Source organism: Nuphar pumila, chromosome 4, assembly GCF_984573655.1.
Source record: "Nuphar pumila chromosome 4, dmNupPumi1.hap1.1, whole genome shotgun sequence".
In the NCBI taxonomy this organism is placed as follows: Eukaryota; Viridiplantae; Streptophyta; class Magnoliopsida; order Nymphaeales; family Nymphaeaceae; genus Nuphar; species Nuphar pumila.
The window spans coordinates 122958648-122981179 of NC_143252.1; the positions used below are offsets into that span (position 1 = coordinate 122958648).

Sequence of the window (22532 nt, forward strand, 5' to 3'; positions counted from 1 at the left end):
ATTGATTTTTTTTTAGCTTTTCAAAATATACGTATAAGCATAGAAAATCTTAATCAAATACATGTTCTCTATGGAGTAAATAATGATAAACATATCTAATGGTACAAATTGAGCAAAAAGTACTTGAAGGTACCATTTGTGGAAGGTCCTAAGTAAAAGGTGTAAGGACCATCTCTCTCTCTCTCTCTCTCTCTCTCTCTCTCTATATATATATATATATATATGTATATATATATATGTATATATATAAGATAAAAAACTGACAGGAAAAGAAGCAAGTACTAAGTGGCGTTCTAACTATCAAGGTTCATTATCCAAACTGCAATAAATTTCATTTTTATGCTCTCTCTCTCCACACAAACACACACACAGGTACAACGATGAAAAACAATAGGGAACTTTTGAAATAACTCCAAAATAAATTGCTTTTGCCTACTTATCCAGAATGGACAAGAGCAAGTTTGTTTCATAATGACCACCAATTAGAACCCACTCACAACTCAGATGATAAGATCATTACTGATGAAATCTCTAAATAGATATGGTTATAAAACAAGGCCTGCTTTGTGCAGGGATGCATTTGTGGGAGCACATGACCAATAATTTGTTGTGGAAGCCAAAATTCTTAGACCTTCAGAATCAGGAAGCAAGATCAGATCCATGTATGTACACATGCGAAGTCAATTACCAATGCTTCAAATACATGTCTCATGCCCGTGACAATCTTCACCTTATCCAACTTCAACCTTGTTTACAGTAAAAAACTGAGCTTGAATTTACTTTTTCATGTTGTTTCTACTATGACTTTGTTTCTGGCTTGCTTGAGCAAGTGCAATTGGCACATTCTTGCGTGAGTTTCTACAATCATCAAGAAGTTGTACTTAAAATGATGCAAGTGTGCTTAGAATAACACTATGTATATCATCATTTTGTACATTCATCAAGTTGAGCATGCACACTTTAGCTACTATGGGTACAGCTCAAAGAAAAGATATGAAATAAGAAGCTTTCGTATCATAATACATGTATTTTATTTATTTGGAGAAATTAGAGCAGGATCCACTTGCGGGGGAGTATGAGCCAAAGCACAGGACTGTGTCATCATTAATTAATTAGCAATTTACTTATTTCAGTCATAGAATGTCAAACAATTGATATCACGAGTCCTTGTCAAGTCTCAGTCCTATACTGATAAGTAAAATCACTACGCACAAACTGACTCTGAGATTCAACCTATGAAGTCAGTGCACTTCTTGCTAACTAATTCCAAAAACCATGAAGCGAGAACATACGTTAAACACGTATGATTACTTTAAAATTTCTAAGAAAATGCATGAAAACAATACCAGTGAATAACTATATTGCTAAGACCTCTAGCTCTGAGTTACAAATAAAAATGTCTTCAAAATTCAAATTTTCTGTTCATATCATTCTTTCAAAACCCAGAACCACAATAAAGTGACTACACATTTTAACCAAATAAGACTGTTAATTTGCTGTTGTCCGTATATGTAAACCAGGCAAAAAAATTGAACCATCTTTCTAACTTGCGATAATGAATATGTAGGACCAGACAAGAAAGAAAGGAAATCTTTCTAGAATAAGCATTTTTTTCATTTTAAATTTCATTGTGATTGTAAAATCAATCAATAAGGAACAGGGAACTTGTTTGCCATCATTTTATGTATTGTAGTTCCTAAAACTAATTATACTTCTCTACTTAATTGTTAATGATTTATTTACATGTTTATGCAGTTTATTAATGTCTTGAACTTTTGTTCATTTATTGATAAACGATAAGGTAATTCTTATGGCAGATTGGCCTGAAATATGGTTATTGTCATTAAATACAATGTACAACAAATCCTCATCTTCGACCTTCCTGATGCATGTTACAATTTGCTTTTCACAACATTGACAAAGTCATTAGAAAATCCTGTTGAGCCTCAATATTTGTAAAATAAAATGATTCCCTAAACCAACAATGAATCTAACAAGCCTTGACAACTGTTTCTTGCCACCTGCACAGTTACAAAATTTTCTCCTAAAATCCCTTTTAATTTTGTGTTAATTTCACAAACAATACTAATTTTGTATAACTGCCAGCAAGACATGATGGACATAAGTTCTATTCAGGTTAAAATATGTACCACTTTTCATAGATATATACTAAAAAAAAAGCTCAACAAAATAAAATTTCTAACAAGTCAGTAGACATTGGTCAAGTAGATCTCGTCAAACTTCAATCTTGTACATAGAATCAATTTAACACTCCAAAGTGAGAATCGTCATATTATGTACCACTCTTTGACAGATAATAGAGCCTACATAGTAAGATGTGAACCACTTTCCCCATGTCTACAATTCCGAGGCTTCTCACACAACCAAGTTTTTCTGATTCTCAACAAACTCAGCTACCGATTGGCCCTTTGAGTGTGGACTTATGTATGATAAATCTTGCATCATCTACTATTCATGGGCTCAAGGAATGGTGTGCTCCTCGGATTCATCTTAACACACTCATTTGCAAGAGATATTTTATCATAATGAACCACATAAAATGAAGATGCATACACTCACCTGAAGATCATTCTGAAGTATTTTGATGTATTGAACAGCCAAATCTAACATGTCTGCTGTGTTTGTTTGCTGCAATAGAGTAATACAGTTAAATTAGGGAAAAGGCCACCATAAATAGTGTGATCATAACTAAAAGACAGAATACAAAGGTGCTATTGGTAAGTCTATGTAATAAGAGGTAATACTCCAGAACTTTAATAACAGTAATTAATCTCATGAATGAATACATGATCATGTTGATAAAAGGCACCCAAAGAGAAGGGGGAGGTGTAATGAAGTAAGCGGAAGTACCACGAAGGGCATACAATAGCACAAACACAATGCGCACAAGCACAAGTCCATTATGGGACAATACAAAGAGCCAACAAAGGCTTAAGAGAACACAAGATATAAAAATAATCTCTTTATTGAACAAATGCTTAAGCACCAAGCATTAAAGAATAGGGGTGAACAAACCCCTGTATATACAACTTAAGGAGTAGAGGGGGACCATTGGGATCTCCCAATAGAGTCGTTGGGAGCACCCAACAGTCATATTTCTGACCATTGGGAGCTCCCGTTGGTCCCCCCTGTACTCTCCTACACGGTGACCCGCGATCCATTATGTTTTGGGTCCCAATTTGGGTTATCCGATTTCATCCAAGGATCCGAACCTTTTTAATATTAAATTACAAGGATTAAAAAACTTTCGGTATGGATCCCAATAAATCACCACAGATCAAAATACAAAATTTTAATTGGATCCCTACACTTTCGATATAAAATCTACATTAAAACATCGAAATTTTCAATGTCCAAGATCCAAATAAAGTAATGTGGATCCAAACATCCGGTAGACTATTATGGATCCAAATACAATGCTATGGATTCCATATAAGATTTTTCTCATTCAAGATCCAATTAAAAATTCATGGATCCACATAATATGCTTTGGATCGAATATCAAATCTAACCACGATATCGATGATCAGATATTAAGGATCCGAACCATTAACTGAAATCTACTATTAGATATCCAATTAAGATGTTCGGGATCCAATATCGAAAATTCGGATAGGGTATTAGGAATCCGATATCGAAGATCTGAATAGGATATCCAAGATCCAAATAAAAATAAAAATAAAAATAAAAGCAATAAGAATATCCTTGTACCAAATTTTGACTATGAAATTCAAGTATATTTAGCTGATAAAATTTACAAGTGTTACAAAAGTTGTCTGCCATCTAGCATATGGTTACCACCTAACCCAAAAAATGTTTGACAACAAGAGATTAACACCCAGAAGCAACGCTGTTTGCAGTCCAACCGAGGGTTACCATATGGACGGCAAGGTTGTTTGCCATCCAACACATGGTTCTGATGGCAAGGATATTTTTTGTCCAGCCCCTATAAGGCAAAGTCTTTTTAATCCGGATGTTTAAAAAACACACTCCAAGCAGATACTTATCCATGTTTGACATGTTTAGAAGCACGTCTGGCTAGATAAATGTGTACCGGCCATTCAGGATTAATACTCATAAAAATTCCTTATCTCTATCAAAATCTAGCAGATCAGAAGCTTATACAAATTGAGGCATCAAATTGGGAAGACCGTGCGGAAGTGCGGCCAGCTTTCTAAGGGAATCCTCTTAGATCACCAAAGACACCTTAAAAGGGGACCCTCTTGGACAAAATACCAAGCTTTTTGGCACCAAAGCTAAATAGACCCTAGAGCCTAAAAAAAGGTATTACTATAATGAAGCAAAAATAAAAATATCGAGTGTAGAACACTTACAAGTCCAACAACAGACAAGAAACAAAGAAAGTATACCTGCACTTTAAGTGCATACACATAAATCCAAAAAGGGATAATGCCAAAAGGCAAAAAGATAAATATTATTGAGAATGAGAGAGAGAACTACTTACAATTGAAGGGGGAACACCCCTATATATATACAAGAAAAAGGAGAGGGAGCCATTGGGAGCTCCCCACTCTTGGAGTCATTGGGGAGCTCCCAACGGTCATAGGGGGGCCCAACGACTCCAATGGTGGGGTCCCCAATGCTCAAAAAGAAAGAATAAAAAAAGGATAAAAAAAGGAAAATAAGTTGTTTCTAATAAACAACTTATTGAACAAGTGAAAAGACCAAAATGCCCCTATCGAGCAATACAAGGAATTATATATATATATATATATATATATATATATATATATATATATATATATATATATATATATAACACTCCCCCTCAAACTTTACGGGGAAAGAACTGAAAGTTTGCTAAGAAAAAAGAGAAAACGAGGAGTAGAAAGAGCTTTGGTGAAAAACTCGGCCAAGTGATACTCTGAGGTGACATAGCAAACTAATAGTTCTTCTTAAATATTCATCACGAACATAATGGCAATTCATCTCAATATATTTGGTGCGTTCATGGAAGGTAATGATTGCTTGCAATATAGATTGCACTTTTATTGTCACACACATCTTTGATGGATTTGAGATGATGATACCCATATCACTGAAAAGACTTTTAAGTCATACAATCTCCATTGTTGTTGTAGCCATGGCACGATATTCGGCTTCAGTTGATGATAGAGATACCTTTTGTTGTTTCTTGCACCTATAGAAAATTAGTGAATCTCCTAAAAAAATAAAATATTGAATTTTAGACATATGAGGATGGTCAAGTCTTTTGTACCATAAATCCAATTCCAATTTCTGAACATTATAACAAAATGCATTCTTGAGCAATTCCAAAAAGTCTATGTAATGGAGTCATCCTTCTCTATGGCCTTCCCCAATTAGCTTCCTTGACTAGCGATTTTGTACCCAACAACCATGAGAAGAGAAGGAAATATTACATTCATAGTCGGATATTTGTGAAACAGATAAGAGATTCAAATTTAGTTTAGGGATATATCTAACTTCTGAGATCATTTTTTTTTTAGATTTTTGAAAATTTTCAAAACATCATATTCCTTTTATTTCAAGAGATGTGCCATCGGCTCTAAAAACTTTTGACACACTTAGAGTTATTTTTAAAGCATTCAGATAAACTATTGACATTTGGGGTCATATGAAAAGAAGCACCAGAATCTAAAAGCCAAAGAAAGTTAACTGGACGAGATAAAGATGCAATAGCTGCTCCAATTGAGGCTTCAGTTGAGGAGGATACCCCTTTGAGAAGAGGTTGAAGAATTTTCATCAATTGAGCCATAGATACAGGTGCATCTTGATCTTTTGACTCAGATTCAACAGATGCAACTCTTTTTTCTTCTATTCTTTTTACCTTCAGACATTGAGACCTATAGTGCTCTGGTTCATGACAATGATGACAAATGACTTTTCTTTTGTCAAAGTTACCATTTTGCCTTCTAAAATGAGGCAGCTTGTAAGTAGAGTATAAGTTCTTGGTCTAGACACATCTAGAACTGAGTCATCATCAACTTTTGGATTACTTTTTCTAAGTCTATTTTCCTCTATAATGAGCTCTTCTATAATATCAACAATAAAAGAATTTTTTTCACGATATAAAAAGGCCAATTTGGTGGACTCAAACTTCGGTCTTAGACTATTCACAAACTGATAGAAGTGTTCCATATCGAGTTGCTTTTGGTGAAACTCGATATCTTTGACACAATACTATTTGGTCTCAAGAAGAGCCAACTCTTCCCAAAATTCGGACAACTCATTATAATATTCTTGAATAGTTTTGTCTTTTTGAGACATTGTCCGAACTTTATCTTGCAAATTGCACACATGTGTAATATCTTTAAGGTATTCCCAAGCCTTATCGGCATGCTCAAACTTAGCAAGACTAGAGCATTTTTTAATGTCTACGCTATTAATTAGCCATGACATAATTTTTTAATGCCCTATCCTCCACTTTCCATTTCTTTTTTTAAGTGACTAATGCCTTGCTTTTCTCCTCTTTCGTTAAAGGAACCTCTTTATCACCCTCTTTCTTGGTAAGAGATAGTTTAGGTACTGAATCAAAACCATCCACTATACCCCATAATCATTTTCTTCAAATGTAGTGCTTCATAATCGAAACACACATTACATCATAATTGGTGTCATTTAGTTTCATGGGTATGATGGTGATCTTATCATTGGCATCCATCTTGTACAATGTTAAGAAAAAGGTAGATAAGAGAAGAGGGAGAGAAAAAAAGAGTAGATAAGAGAGTAAGAGAGAGGAAAGAAATAAATCTTTGTAGGGCAAGTCTTCCTTTCTTCAAACAAATCTTCTTGAGCCAAGAACAAGGTGATGAAACACCTTTTGCAACCGAGGCACAAAAATCGAGGTAGAAGCACTTCAAGATCTACGATCTCCGCGGCTCTGATACCATGTAATGAAATAGTGGTCTTCCACAAATGCACTTGAATCCACAAAGAGAATGTCTATAAAGACACTTCAAGCAAACCCATAAAAGGGTATAAAAGGAAGAACACAAGAAATAAATAAACATTTATTGATAATAAAAATGCTTAAGAAGCATTCAAAATGATACTTTACAAAGGAGGGGTTCACCTCTATTTATACAAGAAGGAAGAGGGTTTGGAAGAGCTCTTTCAATAGAGTCCTTGGACCTAGTCCAACGAGTCTATTTCTAGCCGTTGGACTAGGTCCAATGACTATGGGTTTAGTCAATATCTAAAGAGATCTTGACTATGTAGTTCAATTTGAACTACAAAAAGGAAAATAATAAAAAAGGAAAAAAGAAGAATAAAATAAATAAATATTATATTATTGTTTTATTATTATATATAATATATATATATATATTATATGTTTACATTTTAACATGATAAACTTCTCCCCATCTAGTATACACATGTGTAGGACTTGATATATGTTCATTCAAATTCTCATGTTGATTACTATCCTTATCATCAAGAGAATGTTCATTATTAGAACCATTGTCAAAAGATTCAAAAACCTCAATAGAGTTAGACTTATCATTTCTTGGTAATAAATCAAATAGAAATGAATAATCAATGTTTTCTCTTGATTCGTTACTCTCAAACTCATTTTCATTTTCAAGAAAAGTAACATCCTTTGAAATATAAAGTTTGTTATTTATTGGGTCAAAACATCAGTGTCCTTTTTTATTGTCTCTATAGCTCAAAAACACACACTCAATGGCTTTTGGAGAAAGTTTATCATTATTATGGGTAAGAACATAACACCTACAACCAAAGATTCATAGTCTTTTAAAATTCGAAGTCATTTTAAAAAGTTTTTCAAATAGAGAAACATTTTTTAATGAAATTGAAGAAGTTCTATTAATTAAGTTAAAGTTAGAATGGCTTCGGCCCAAAAAAATTCTGGAATATTCTTGAAAATTAAAAGAGTCCTAGTGGTTTCTATTATATGTCTATCTTTTCTTTCCGTTTAACCCATTTTGTTGCGGAGTTCTAGGACAAGACCTTTGATGACAAATTTCATTTTTTTTAAGTAGCTTTGAAAATCATTAGACATATATTCTCCTTCTGAATCTGATCTTAGAATAGAAAGATTGCTTAAGAATTGATTTTTAATCATTATATGAAATTCTTTAAAAAAAGAGAACACGTCAGATTTATGATTTAGAAAATAAATCCATGTGTACCTAGTGAAATCATCAACAAAAATCACATAATATGAGTAACCTCCTTTTGATATGATAGGTAAGAGACCCCATACATTTGAATCTACTAATTCAAATGGCCGTGAAGACACAAAAGTCCTTTGGAAAAAGGAAATTGCTTTTATTTTTATAAAAATGCAATATTTACAAACTATGTCTTTTTTATTACATGTATTTTCCAAAAAAGAGAAAAGAGAGACATCTTTCAAAAGCTAGGGTGACCAAGTCTCTTATGTCAAACATCAATACTTTTGACATTTACAAAATTACAAAATGACTTGGGTGGAAAAGACAAAAAATCCATAAAATAAAGATTGTCTCTCCTATGGCCTTGCATAATCAACTTCCCTGACTTGAGATCATGCACGATGCAATCTTTAGGTGATAAAGACACTTTGCAACCATGAACGAAAATTTGAGAGACGAAAAAGAGATTTAAATTTATTTTCGAAACCACCCTTATTTTTTGAACTAAATTTTTTTTAGAATGTTTTGAATAAAGTGTTTCAATACTTTCTATTTTCAAAGAAATTTCAGCGGCCGTTGAAACATAAGATGAGGAAGGATTAGAATAAACTTTAAAAAGAACATTCTTATGAGGTGCCATATAAAAGGAGGCATTTGAGTCAAGAATCCACATACTTGGAGGAGACGAGGATGATGCAATGGCGACACCCAAAGTTAAAGATGATTTGAGAAGTTTTGATTAAGCGTATCTTTAATATTTCTTTCATTTTTGCTTGTTTCTTCTTTCTTAGGTGTGATTTCACCAACAGAAGCAACTTTACCTTTAAGCTTAGGACATACCAGTCTAATATGTCCCAGTTCATTACAATAATGGCAAGTGGCACCCTTCCTATAACCACTATTATAGTTAGGTCTATTTTCATAGTTATTAGTTTTTGCAAAGTGAGGTGCCCTATATGTTTTTACATTGGAACCCGGCCTAATAACGGTCAAAATATCATTATTCTTTTGAGTCATGTCAATACGAGTTTCTTCTTGGCATACTTCGGCAAGAGCATCTTCAATAGGCATAGCCTTGCTTCTATGAGGTGGCCTATACGTTTTTACATAACACGGCCTAGTAATGGTCAAAATATCATTATTCTTATGAGTCATGCAAATACGAGTTTCTTCTTGGCATACTTCGGCAAGAGCATCTTTAATAGGCATAGCCTTGCTCATTTGAAGAAAAGATGCCCTCACTTGTTCAAATTCTGGTCTTAGAACATGAAGGAATTGAAAAAAATGCGCTTTTTCAATTTGCTCTCTTTTCATTTTAATATCTCCAGGAGCCACTCATTTAGGCTCAAGAAGAGCTAATTCATCCCAAAGAGAGGACAAAGTACTAAAGCAATCACGGACACACATGTCCCCTTGCTTAGTGGATCTAATTTTATCTTGACAAAAACTAGCAAGATTCTTTTGGGTATACATACCCTTGAGCAAGAACCAAGCTTCATTGGCTCTTCTAAAATTAACAATGTTGGCACAAATTCTTATATCAACATTGTTCATAAACTACGCAAAAATCTTAGTGTAGTTACTTTCTCAATCTTCTACCTTTATTTGATGATCATGAATGGCTTTAACGCGATCCTGTCCAATGAGAGCTTTTTCAATATCTTTTTCGACTTTGGTGAACTTCAATGATAGTTAAAGAGAGGTTTCCATCACAAAGCCCCAAAGTTTCTTCCCTCTAAGGTGATTTTTCATGGTCGATGCCCACATCAAGTAGTTTGATCCATTAAGCTAGAAGGAGAGCTTCACTCTTGATTCATGTTCCATAACAATAAGAAAAAGATTGAGACAAACAGAGTAATAGTACATTTCTCACGATCTTTAAATACCACAAGAAAGATTTTCAAGATCAAGAGAACCCAAATGACTCAGATACCATGTAATTAAGTAAGCAAAAATACAAATATCAAGTGTAAAACACTTACAAATCCAACAATGGACAAGAAACAAAGAGAGTATACAAGCACAACACTTTAAGTGCACACACATAAATCCGCAAAGGGATAATGCCAAAAGGCAAAAAGATAAATATTATTAAGAATGAGAGAGAGAGAGAGAACAAATTACAAATGAAGGGGGAACACCCCTATATATACAAGAAAAAGGAAAGGGAGTCATTGGGAGCTCCCCACTCTTGGAGTCGTTGGGGAGCTCCCAACGGTCATAAGGGGGCCCCAATGCTCAAAAAGAAAGAATAGAAAAAGGATAAAAAAAAGAAAATGAAAATAAAAATAAGTTGTTTCTAATAAACAACTTATTGTACAAGCGAAAAGATCAAAATGCCCCTATCGAGCAATACAAGGTATATATATATATATATATATATATATGCCTTGGATCCATTTCATTTCCCTAGTTTACTTTAGTTTCTTAAAGAGTATTTTGAGTTTTTTCTTACAATAAAAGCAGATGCAGGGGTATTCAATGCTAAATTTTATGTTCTTTATAATCTTTTTTAAAATAACACTCATGCCATGTTCTTTTGGAATGTAATTACAAAATTTTTCAAAATATCTGTAGGTAAAAAAAAAACAAGTGTTTCATGCTCTCTCTCTCTCTACATATATCTCCCTTAAAGGTAGTATGAACATAATATAATACAATGAAATCAAATAATTAGTTACCTAAAATTATTACATACTCTCTTCTCCTCTCTATGTCTCTGAACAAGATTGTGTTAGGCTGTATATTTTTTTTAACTGTCTCTGAATAAGTTTTAGGCTGTATATTTTTTTGAAGTAATTTAGGCATAAGATTGTCAATAGAATGGATCCATGTGAGATGGTAGATTTTAGTAGGTGAAATGTGAAATTAGAACCCATGAATAAAAGGTAGTTACTGAGCAATCTTTTCAACAAACTTGCGTTGTTTACCAGCTTTAACTTTGGGGTCGGAACTCTTTTTTATACTTTTTGATAGTCAAGCTGGAGGATGCCATGACTGGTTTGTTGTTTAGAGGCATCCACTCAAGGGTGAAACTCTAAGATACACACAACTTTGTTTGCATCTTTTATTTCATGATTCTTTTCTTTTCTGGTTGACCCCATAATATAACTTTGTTTGCATCTTTTATTTCATGATTTTTTTCCCTGGTTCACTTCATAATATGACCAAAACTTAAAGACCACGACTAGATTTGCATAAGATGAACTGCATGGTTTCGAGGTTCTATCAATACTAAAGCTTGGCTGACATATTGATATTTGGTACTTTTTTAAACTGTCCTTTTATTGGTTGTGGATGCTTCCCCTTGCATCTTTCATTTCATGATTCTTTTTTTTCCCTTTTTTCTGGTTCACCTCATAATAGGACCAACAAAATCATAAAACGTGGATTTGAGAACAATCTTTCTCTATTGGGCCTTCCCACCCTTTGATATGGCAAAACATCAGTGCTAAGGGTTCAAGACCCAGATCCAATGAATAACCAAGGTCTGAATTAAGACAGGTCATCAAAAGAAAGGGACACAATCAAAGTGGGTTATCCTATTAAGAAAGTTGATTTTTGAATGCTGTTACTATTCAGAGATTTTGTCAAAATCAGCCCATTAGATAACCTATCATGATTCAGATGTGGATCATTTGTAGGGTCTGGGTCATGTACTCTTATCACCGATTTTCTGCCAAATGAAAGGATAGCTTTTTGTTCAGACCGAGTGATGCCAAATTTTATCTTGATTGTTGCATACTGCAGTCCATCTTTTTTTTAGATGCTACATGAGAGAGAGAGAGAGAGCACAAATTATGAAAGAAGATCTTTCATGTGAATTGAAGTCACATGGAGGGAGCTCTGACTTTAAATCTTACTATCAAAATCTCTTTAACTGGGATATTCTATTCGGCATAGCTTTGAGGTTTTATAGATACTATCTTGTGACAAGTTAGCAAGATTGTTGAAAACACGGTGGAAAAAAAAGTGATATGTTGGTCACACTTTAAATGACCAAAGTATCATAATATTTTGATATTAACATTTATATAATGGAATTTTATCATGATTATACTGTTATATCAGTCATCAAGCCTCATTCCAACTACATGGGTATGTTTGCTGTTATATCTGCTATTTAATTTTAAAAAAAATATTTTTTATAGCAAGCATGAGTGGCTTTTGGTGGGAGGTCCCTCACAGCAGTGAGAAGGATTATGTATAATCACAAGCTATGTTGAGAAGATGGAAGGCGCTAAGGTGCAGTGGCAAATTGCTTTTGTGTAATGTGATTAAATTATATCCAACTCCTAGCAGTAATGGGATCCAATCATCATTAACCACAAAAAAATGTAACGACCAATTATATAGCAATTAACAGGGCACTTGATTATAACCACCAGCCATCTGTCCAATATAGCCTGTGCGCGCACATGATTTAACAGGTTCGTTGTCAGTTGTCAGTTTTGTACGCCCCAACAACAGGTAGTGAGTGTTTATGTGCAAAGGCACGTTATTGTTGTGCAATATAATTACAACTGATCCTGCTAATGCAATATCATATCAATAATTAACAAAATTGCTTATTGAGTTACCTCATGTTTGGATAGCAACTTACCACTGCTTGTTATTCGAAGGCCATTACTTATTCTTATCTCAAACATGCCAGAGCAAATAAGGATATACTCAAATCAGTGACGCAAGACCAGCTTTGGTCTCAATTAAAATCATGATATAAGACCATTTAAATTTTTATTTTTATGTATATTTTTATATTAAAATCTGAATTTTAATTAGATCTCAGTTCAAACCTAATCACAAACCACCGGGCATACTATTCTATTCTTGCAAAGTCTGATCTAATTAGCTGATCGGACCTAATGCATTAAGTGCTATGTTGGTACTCAAATAGCCTAATTATGGCCTTTGGGGAAGTGGTTCTTGCAAAAAGATAGGCTACAGTTATGAATAGGAATTTTACCTATTTGGACATAAAGAAAATTATAATAATGCTATATTATGTTAAAAAAGAGATAAAAACAACAGACATATTAATCACTAATCACCAAGGTTACCAAGCACACAATAAAAGTGTTTGAATATCCTTGACTTGGCCGCTCTCATATTTGTTAATTTTTTTTAATTGATATACATGTTATATTCTTAATTTAACACATATATGTGTGTACTTCCCTTTCGTTACCTTTCTACTATACACGTCTTTTGCTGATTGTTTTTTATTGATTATTTGAAATTTTGCTAAAGTTATATAATATAATGAAATCAAATAATTAGTTACCTAAAACTATTAGGTGCACTCCCTCTCTCATATCTTCCTTAAAAATAGTATAAATATAATATAAAAATATAATGAAATCAAATAATTAGTTACCGAAAACTATTATATATATATATAACATTGATATACAGTTCCGTGTCAGTGCCTGTCCTTTGGACAGGGTTCTACTAGTTTCTTATAATTTCGTTTGGGTGAAAGTATTGTTCTTTTTCGAGATTTGGGTTTCATGGATCTGGATCCTCCTTTGAAGTGGATCCTAAGCTAGAAAAACCAACTTATCTTGACTTTACCTCTTCACAGGAGAACAGTCCAGATTCAAAGCATATTGTCCTGACAACTTCCTAAAAATTATAAACAAGAAAAGGTGGGATTACTATTTTACATAATCAAAGCAAATTTCCTACTCCTGTAAAATTTTGCACATAGTGGCATACAAAATAAAAGACAATTTGTGATTTGCCATCCTTTTTGTTCTTTTTCTATAATGTCAAACTGTTTATTTAATCTTCTATCCATGGAGATACAACCAGATGAGGATACTTTTAATAGGTGATAAACACCATAAATCCATGTAATCTTGGATTTTATTTCCAAATTTAATGAATAAACATATCCATACAGCCTCAGTACGCTTTTGAGTTGAGGAGGTTTATGCTATTCCAGAAATACAAAGCCTAGAATTTTCTAAGATTTCTAGCAAAACCTTCTGGTTTTTCAAGAAGAAAAGTTGAATATATTTCCTATATTTTGGAAGTAAACATGGCCTACTGTGATCACTTCCTGAATAAACTGATTAATGCCTTTCTTCTTTGTCTTGTATCTACATTCATATACTTTATGGTCAGTAACAGGCATCTTGAACTTCCATTGTTTTTCTGTCACAAACCACCAAAGTACTTCAGGTTTTAATGGAATAATCAATTGCATAAAGTACAAAGAGAAAAAAAGAAGATGCAATTATCTAATCGCCAGTTGACATGCATAAAGGCATTATTATTATGTGTAAGAGAAAAATTTACTGAGTTGCCATTCAAGGAAACCAGCATCTCACAGAATTTGTCAAACCTGCATCTCACAGAGTCCTGTTCTTAAGGACTTTTTGTGCCGGTTCAGATATCAGGCTTATAAATTCCACCAAATATGTTGATCATAGTTTCTATGAGATGGTTCCTTGAGTGGTGGAAGGGAAAAAGATTGAGTTGTGAAGCCAACATTCTAGTCTATTGTGTATATGTAGTGACTGGTCTTGAAGATGATATAAAAGGAACAAGAAAGCTATCAAATGATGGAAATAGATAAGATATTGAATGATGCAACGGTGACCAGAAAAGGAAAATTTAATGATTGTGTATAGGTGAGTAAATGCATAAGCCAGAAGCGTAAAAGTTACCTTGTCCATGTTGGGAACAAGCTCCTGTAACTTTCTCAGCTTTTCACTTATCCTTGTTCTTCTTTCCTAAACACAAAGGGGCAATGCTCACATTTGATGCACACTGCACACAAACAGATGCATACATGCACATGGACACATGCGTATGAGATAATATTTGATGCTATTGAAGGCACAGAACTATTGAGTATAAATCACCCCCATTTCATATATATATATATATATATATATATATATATATATATATATATATATATATATATATATATATATATATTAAATTGGACCTTATGGATGTGATCTACAAGTTTTTTTAGTAGAAAAAGAGTTTTGGATCATGTGAGTGTGACAGGCAAGCAGGTTTTTAAGGGCTTAAAAAATAAATGGCCCAAAATGCGCTAAAACTTGACAACTCAAAAAATCATATTTTTAGATAAAATTGCATGATCAAGGTTTGATCCTTAGTAAACAAACCATGTTGAACAATCTATATGGCCAGATTGAGTCAATAAAGCTTCAACCCATGATTTCCAGCTCACTAGTTCCGTGACTTTAATAGCACCAACTTTTAAACCCTATATGGGCATACTAACAAATGCATGTCTTCATAATAGTATGTGCATAAAATATATATAAAACACTATAACCAACCCTCTCAGCAATGCTTCGTGGATGGGTGGCACAACCGCGCTTTGCACGGATCTTGCATGGAACTGAATCTTGTTGAATTTGTAGAAATTTCTCCATGGAAGTCATGTCCAGTGATGCGTTAGCCAGGCCAAACTGACACAAAACTTTAAATAATGATGCACCAGTGATGCAAAAAAGTAATGGAACTGCAGCGCAATCAAAATTAATGGGTATGCCAAAATTTAGTACCAAAAAATAATATTTTTTATGATGAATCGACCACTCAACATGCTTAAGAATTAGAAAGTGTGACTAGCTGATTGACGGTGGTCAGAAAGGGAAATTTGAAGAATTGTTTACACCTTCTGAGTTTCATCCTGATGTCTATAATAACTAAAGGAACAAATTTTGAAGGTAACCGGAGAGTTTACCTAGTTTGCTTTTAAAAAATCTAGAGTCCTTTGAATCATTTCTATGTCACAGTGACATGTCACTACATTGCATTGTTGGTACAAACGGTGGCCAAAAACAGGATTTCGGAAAAACGAGATCCCAAGCCTAGACACGTTCTTAAGATCACTATCTTTAGAACCTCAATCGCCCCACTTCAGGATTTCCGAAGATGCGAAAAGGGTTTGTTTGCAACCGAGTTCCATGATACAACTAGGCTTGGACATTAAGAGCATCACTACTTCGCAAGATCAGGTGACCTCTCCCACACATGAACTTAACAAGCCAAAACGAGAGTAAAAGAATAAAAAGAAAGAGCTTGAGAAACAAAAAAATTGATGAGCCAAAAGACGAAAATGAAGAGATTTATAGACTTTTGAAAGGACAACACGTTTTTTATGATAAATGAAATTAAAGGCTATAAATCCAATGGTTTGAAATTTGAACACAAATGACCCCGAATGGTCACCCACCTTTGACCAATAGTCAAGGACCTCCAAAACTGTCCAACAGTCACAACGCCCCATAAACACCATATAAATGCCTTTTTAAAGTCTTTCAAACGGCCAAACCAATCGAGAAAATAGAAAGTCAAAGACAGCTTGGTCAAATGTTAAGGTGCGGTCAAAGCGGACCTTGATGCCTCGCGTTGTTGCAAGCGAAGTGCAAAGTGTGCCATCAAAACGCCACATTGCACCTCAGGCGCCCTTGCGCACACACCCACACGTGCGTGTGCCCAAACGTCACATCCGTTCTTATGCGAAGCACAACAATGTCCACAAGCCACCTTATGAACCAAGGGTTTCCAAAGTATAGGATAAAGAGCAAAGACTCTATTTAAACCACCAAAGAAATATCTCACCTCTCAGATATGTGACTAGACTTTTTCAAAGCACTTTTTGGTGGGAAGCAATAAAGCACCAAAACTTTATAATATAAGGAATATTTTGAAACCTTTTCAACATGCATGTCATGGATGACACAAGTCAGACACATTACATACAGATATCATTTTAATATTTTTTAGCAAATTTTTAATGCTTCTATAATATTTCAATAAAATATATTTTTATACATTCAAATATCAAAGAACTAATTAAAAAATTAAAAATTCCGTGTCATCTTATTTTTCAAAATATTTTTGAGCTCACATTTCAGGTCGTGCCAGTATCATAGCTTTTGTTCACTTGGAGGCTCAGTTGTCAATTTTCAATATCTAGGCAAAATTTTCCAACTCTTCAATTATCTGAATTAATTCCTTGTGTCCATATGAGGTATTCAAACTTCCAAAAAAAACCTTAGATTCATAAACTACATTAAACAAAATATAAAGGAAACCATAATGCTTATCCAGAAACACAGAGCAGCAAATATGCCATAAAGTATTCTAAATAATGATGCCAATAAGCATGTTACTCTGCTAAATGCTAAATGCTAAACTCAAGGGCCTTCCAAGGATAAGAATAAGATGTAAAGCAAACTCTGTAACACACTTTCAATTTTTGGAAAAGTGCATTAGAAAAAGGGGAATTCATCTCCTAGATTAAACAATTGCACTGAAAAGATATCACTTTGGGGCGATGATAACCTGTAAACTTCACATCTTGGACTGGCTCAACTTCCACAAAACCTTAATATCTAAATGTTTCCTAGTTAATCAAATAACTTATTATTGGTTCCACTACCAAATCAAGTCTGCTAAATGAACTGATAAAGCAATAAAAAGAGACTATTTTTAAAATATTTACAAGACAAGGTGGTAAACTGGGATCAATGGCAATTCAGACATCATGCCAAAAGATCTGCAGAAAAGATGTCATCAGCAGTCATATTAGAAAATCCACACATACATAAAGGGAGCTACAAGTTACCTGTGGATCACTAAGCCCATGAATAATATCCCCGTTCAAATCTCTAGCATGTTTCCTAGGTGCAGAACCAAACACAATTGGATGTGTATCATCCCATGTGCCCATTGGAAAGCCACCAGACATGTAAGACTTAGTTACATTTCCAGAGCCTAAGCTTCCATCATCAGAGCTGCTGTTGCCTGTTATGCTTTCACCAACATCTGGCATGCTGATATCTGATAATTGAGAAATGAGTCTTTTTTGAGAATCCTGCCTCGAGAAACTCAACTGAGACTTCAACCTCCTTTGTGCCACTCCATGCTGTCCATTAGAGAAATTCTCCAAGCTAAAACTTCCAATGCCACCAGGCAAAGAATACCCTGTGAATAGATGTGGAGAGGAGAGAGAGTGAGCACCATCTGCCTACATGCAAATGCAAAAGCTACACATTGTTTTTCATATAAAAATATGGAAGTGATGCATCCCAAATAGCACCGGAGCATAGTCTGTGCAGGCAAAGGCATGCACGCATGTGTATTAGAAACATCCCAAGAAGATCACAAAATATTGGAAAATATCAAGAAAATTTTGCATTTTGATTTTTTTTTATTTAAATTCAATGTCAACAAAGTTTTTAATTGACAGCTCATTTTGTTCCACCTTATTGAACTTTTAACATATTTATTTTATATTATTGCAAAAACATTAACAGGATGTAACTTTCTTCTTTTGAGATTTTAATACATTTCTCTTTTACAAAATTGCAAAGATTCTTTTGAACTTTTCTTAGAGTTGGAGGTGAATACTGAAACTACTTCAAATTTGCAGAAAAATCTACGAAAGGGCAGGCTAGTTAGGTTGTCAGAAATCTCCCATCTGGGTTGGATCCATCAACAAACTTCCAAATTATCTTGATTAAGGAACTAATGGATAGACCAAAACTTCATTTGAACATTTCAACCATGAATTTGTCTGTAGAAGTCTTACTACCTAAATGATTTTTTTCATTTCAATCTTCTGTGCCATAAGAAAAGCCACTCATATATATATATATATATATATATATATATATATATATATATATATATAGAGAGAGAGAGAGAGAGAGAGTCACTAGAAATATAAGAACTAATGCTTGAACAACGATTTTCATAGATTTTTTGTTCTTTTATCTTGAATCTAATTGTACAGATGTGATCTGCATGCTTGGTTTTATAAGAACCCGCTCTTGAATCGTCCAATTTTGATTCATAAATGGGATTTTTTTAAGGCTTTAAAATCAATGGCTCATAATCTTTATAAATATTCAAGCATTCAAAAATCACATTTTTTCAGTGAAAATACACAATCCAATGGTTGATTCCTAGCAAATTCACCATGCCAAGCAGATCCACATGGTTGGATTTGCAAAGAATTTGTTGGAAATGCTCATATTTCTAGTTCTCATATATATATATATATATATATATATATATAATTGGATGCCCCTACCGTCAGTGGCGTAGCTAGGATTCATGTGAGGGGGGGGGGGGCAAACAGGGGTGTAGCAAAAAAAAAAAATTGTGTGATAGATGGGGGTTCGGGGGCAGTGCCCCCGAAAAAAAAATTGAGATAAAATAAAAAATGGCTATAATTATTAATAAAAATCTATTTCATATGGACGAATCAAACTATTTGCTGCAGTCAAGGCTGGGCTGGGCTACAAAAATGGATAAAAATCTATTTCATATGGAATCAGGGCTGGGCTAGGACTGGGCTTTTAAAAAAAAAAATTAACTGTTTCGGGAGGCAGGACTGGGCTACAGCCCAGTCCTTCCCCCCCTAGCTACGCCTTTGCCTACCGTCAGACGAGGTCGGATGGGCGGCTGAGTGCTGCGTGTCCAAAAAAATTCCAAAAACAGAGTTTTTAGCAGTTTTAGACTGCTGCTAAAAACTGTGTTTGAGCAAATTAGTCTGATTTAGCGTCGGACATTTTGGGTGTTTAACGATACACCCTACTCAATATATATATATATATATATATATATATATATATATATATATAGAGAGAGAGAGAGAGAGAGAGAGAGAGAGAGAGATGTGACTATCATCATCAAATATGTAAACCATGACAACGTAAACATGAAATCATGCATCTGTAATATTGAAGTTAAACAAACAGCTACATTACATATTTATGCTTATTTTACTAGATCAAACTAATTCCAATGACACCCAACAGCATTAAATGCAGTAACAAACCCTACAGGCACCCTTATTCAAACACTAAGACAGGTTAGTGTGTCATTTTTACGAACAGAACCATAACACAAACACCACAGGCACAAGTGATGCCGTCTTAGCACCTCTCGTATTATTTACGGCCATGTATGTCCTCTAGTAAAAGAGGGCATCCTTGTCATAAAGGCAAGCTGCACATAAATAGGTACATGCATCCACATACAAAGACATGCATGCACCCATAAATGATGATCCACAAATTCATAATGAGATTATGACAGAGAAAGATAAATGGAAGGGGGTCCCACACATCGAGTGGACTCGGAAGCTTAGCACGTGAGGCACACATGACACATTGATTTTCATATTTTCTATTTCCATGCCTCCAAAGGAAATTTTGCTTGTACCTATGTATTTCACTGCTAGATGTCCAAATCCCCAGGCCCAGCTTATCAAATTATTGGACTATTGATACGTTCGACAGGCACATAGAGGAGTATTTTGGTCATTTGATTTAGATCAAGGTCAGAACCGTCATTTAAAATTCAAATACTAGTCTTCCCATTGGTCACACATGGATATAATGGTCATTTAAGAAAGTCCAGACTCTATATAAATGACAACACTCATGGACTTTATTAAGAATATCAGACGACCCTAACCCCACATTTACTGTGATTCCCCACAAAAACAAAGTTATGCTATTTTCTGGTAAAAACAACAATTAACCAATCTCCATATCAAGCTTTGTCCGCAAACGTAAAGCTCACCATTTTCCTGGTAATCCAGGTCTAAACTCACCCCCTCTCAATAATGACATTAACAAAGAGTAACCATAAGAATAAATGACAAAAAGGTCATGATTTCAAACATTTCAAAACTGAAGATTGATAAAGATTAAGAGTTTTATTCAGTATTTTATTTAATGAAGACATAATAAATTTGTCATTACCAGAACCAAACTGGTTCTGAACCCCAAAGTATGCATTTATCATATTCTATACAACAACAACTACGCCTTCATCCCAAAACAATTGGGGTCAGCGATATGAACCAAAAAAGAAATTCATTTTGGGTCTTCCACATGAATCCTTTTCCTCCAATCATTTTTATCCAATATCATATTCTATAAATTGGAAAATTAAATGAAACAAATGAATAGTAAACGTGACTTCAAAAGCCAAAGCCTAGGAGAAGTTTCTTCTTTTTACAAAAAAATAAAACCGGTCCCCCTCAAAAAAAAAAAAAAAGGAATTCATTCACCAAGCAATACCAACCAAGTATTCCAGAAGAAGGGGCAAATCTATAACAATCCCCAACACAGCAGAAAAACCACCACACAGGAATTTAGAATAAAGGATGGGAAAGGAAATCTATCATCTATGGCAATCCCAATTCCCAACAATAGCAAGAACACCAACAAACTAAACAGGCTAATTTCCCAAAAGGATCAAACAATGATGGGATAGGACCTTACCATTTTCCAGGTGGAGATTGGACAAGAAGCCAGCAGGAAAACTACTGTGCCTTGTGAGGGAGCCCTTGAAATTACTACTAGACGTTGCAAAATTCCCCACACCCACATGGCCCAAGGTGGAAAACCCACCACCACCACCGTCACTAGCACGACCACAACCACCACCACCACCCTGAAAGACAATCTGCGACTCACAGAACCCGCTCCCACCACCATACGGCTGGCCCTTCTTCGGGTCCTCCTCCACCTCTTTGAGATCCGGCGTGGCAGCAGGCGGCGAGGCGGTGACCCGGCAGCTGGACTCGGAGGTCATGCAGGAGGAGTCGCCGGAGAAGAACCTCCCCATCAAATTCTCGGCATGGAATTCTTCACCTGCTTCGTTGACAAGGCTCTCCAGGAACGAGCTCGGTGCGGACTTGTACCGCATCAGGCCGCTCGACATCTGCGACTGGCTCGAATACATGGTCTCCCAGCCTCCTCCTCTTCACACACACACACACACACACACAGAGAGAGAGATAGAGATGGGTTCTTGCTAAGCTTTTTCAATGGCAGGGAGTGACCAATAGAGCTGCGCAGCAATCAGCACGGACTCTAGAAAGAGAAGATGGCTCAGAGAGAGAGAGAGAGTCTGTTTTTGGCGTGTGCTTATCAATGGAGAGGGAGGAGAAGGGGAAGAAAATTGCTTGTTTGAGGGCTTTGGAGCAACCCCATGGATTCTAGAGAGAGAAAGTTGGTCTCTAGAGAGAAAAAGAATGGGGTTGTGTTTTCTTTTCGTGGATCTTTGCTTTTTCAACGAAGGGAAGAGAGCGAGAGAACCGAAACTATGACATAATCTGCTTAAGCTATATACATAATAAACAAAAGGTTTATGGCCAAATAAAAAAAAAATTTGTTGACGGTTCCTAATGAATGAGCATCAGATTGATAATGGGAATTGTTTCTCTCAGGGCTTTTTTTTTTCAAATAATTAACCACGAACTAAGGGTTACTTATGTAATTTCATTCTAAATTTGGTCGTTACCGTACGAGCTGGCCAAAAGAAACCAACCATTGAAAGCAAAGCCAC

General features: G+C 34.8%; 1 protein-coding gene across 5 annotated transcripts; it reads right to left on the reverse strand.

Annotated features, from left to right (window-relative positions):
* Positions 1-286: 286 nt before the first annotated feature.
* Positions 287-22354, reverse strand: LOC149840878 (basic helix-loop-helix (bHLH) DNA-binding superfamily protein). 5 transcript variants are annotated; one of them, XM_090003415.1, is made up of 6 exons: positions 21464-22354; positions 17788-18146; positions 15488-15619; positions 14837-14902; positions 2581-2649; positions 287-858 (listed from the first exon to the last, which is right to left on the reverse strand). In XM_090003415.1, the coding sequence occupies exons 1-6, from the start codon at positions 21924-21926 to the stop codon at positions 799-801; spliced, it is 1149 nt and encodes a 382-aa protein (XP_089859541.1). In that variant the 5' UTR covers positions 21927-22354; the 3' UTR covers positions 287-798. The 5 variants fall into 5 exon arrangements, with proteins under 5 accessions (XP_089859541.1, XP_089859544.1, XP_089859540.1 ...); XM_090003414.1 differs by lacking the exon at positions 287-858 and adding an exon at positions 941-2021 and having other exon boundaries at positions 21464-22278; XM_090003416.1 differs by lacking the exon at positions 287-858 and adding an exon at positions 941-2044 and having other exon boundaries at positions 21464-22278.
* Between the last annotated feature and the right edge of the window lie 178 nt (positions 22355-22532).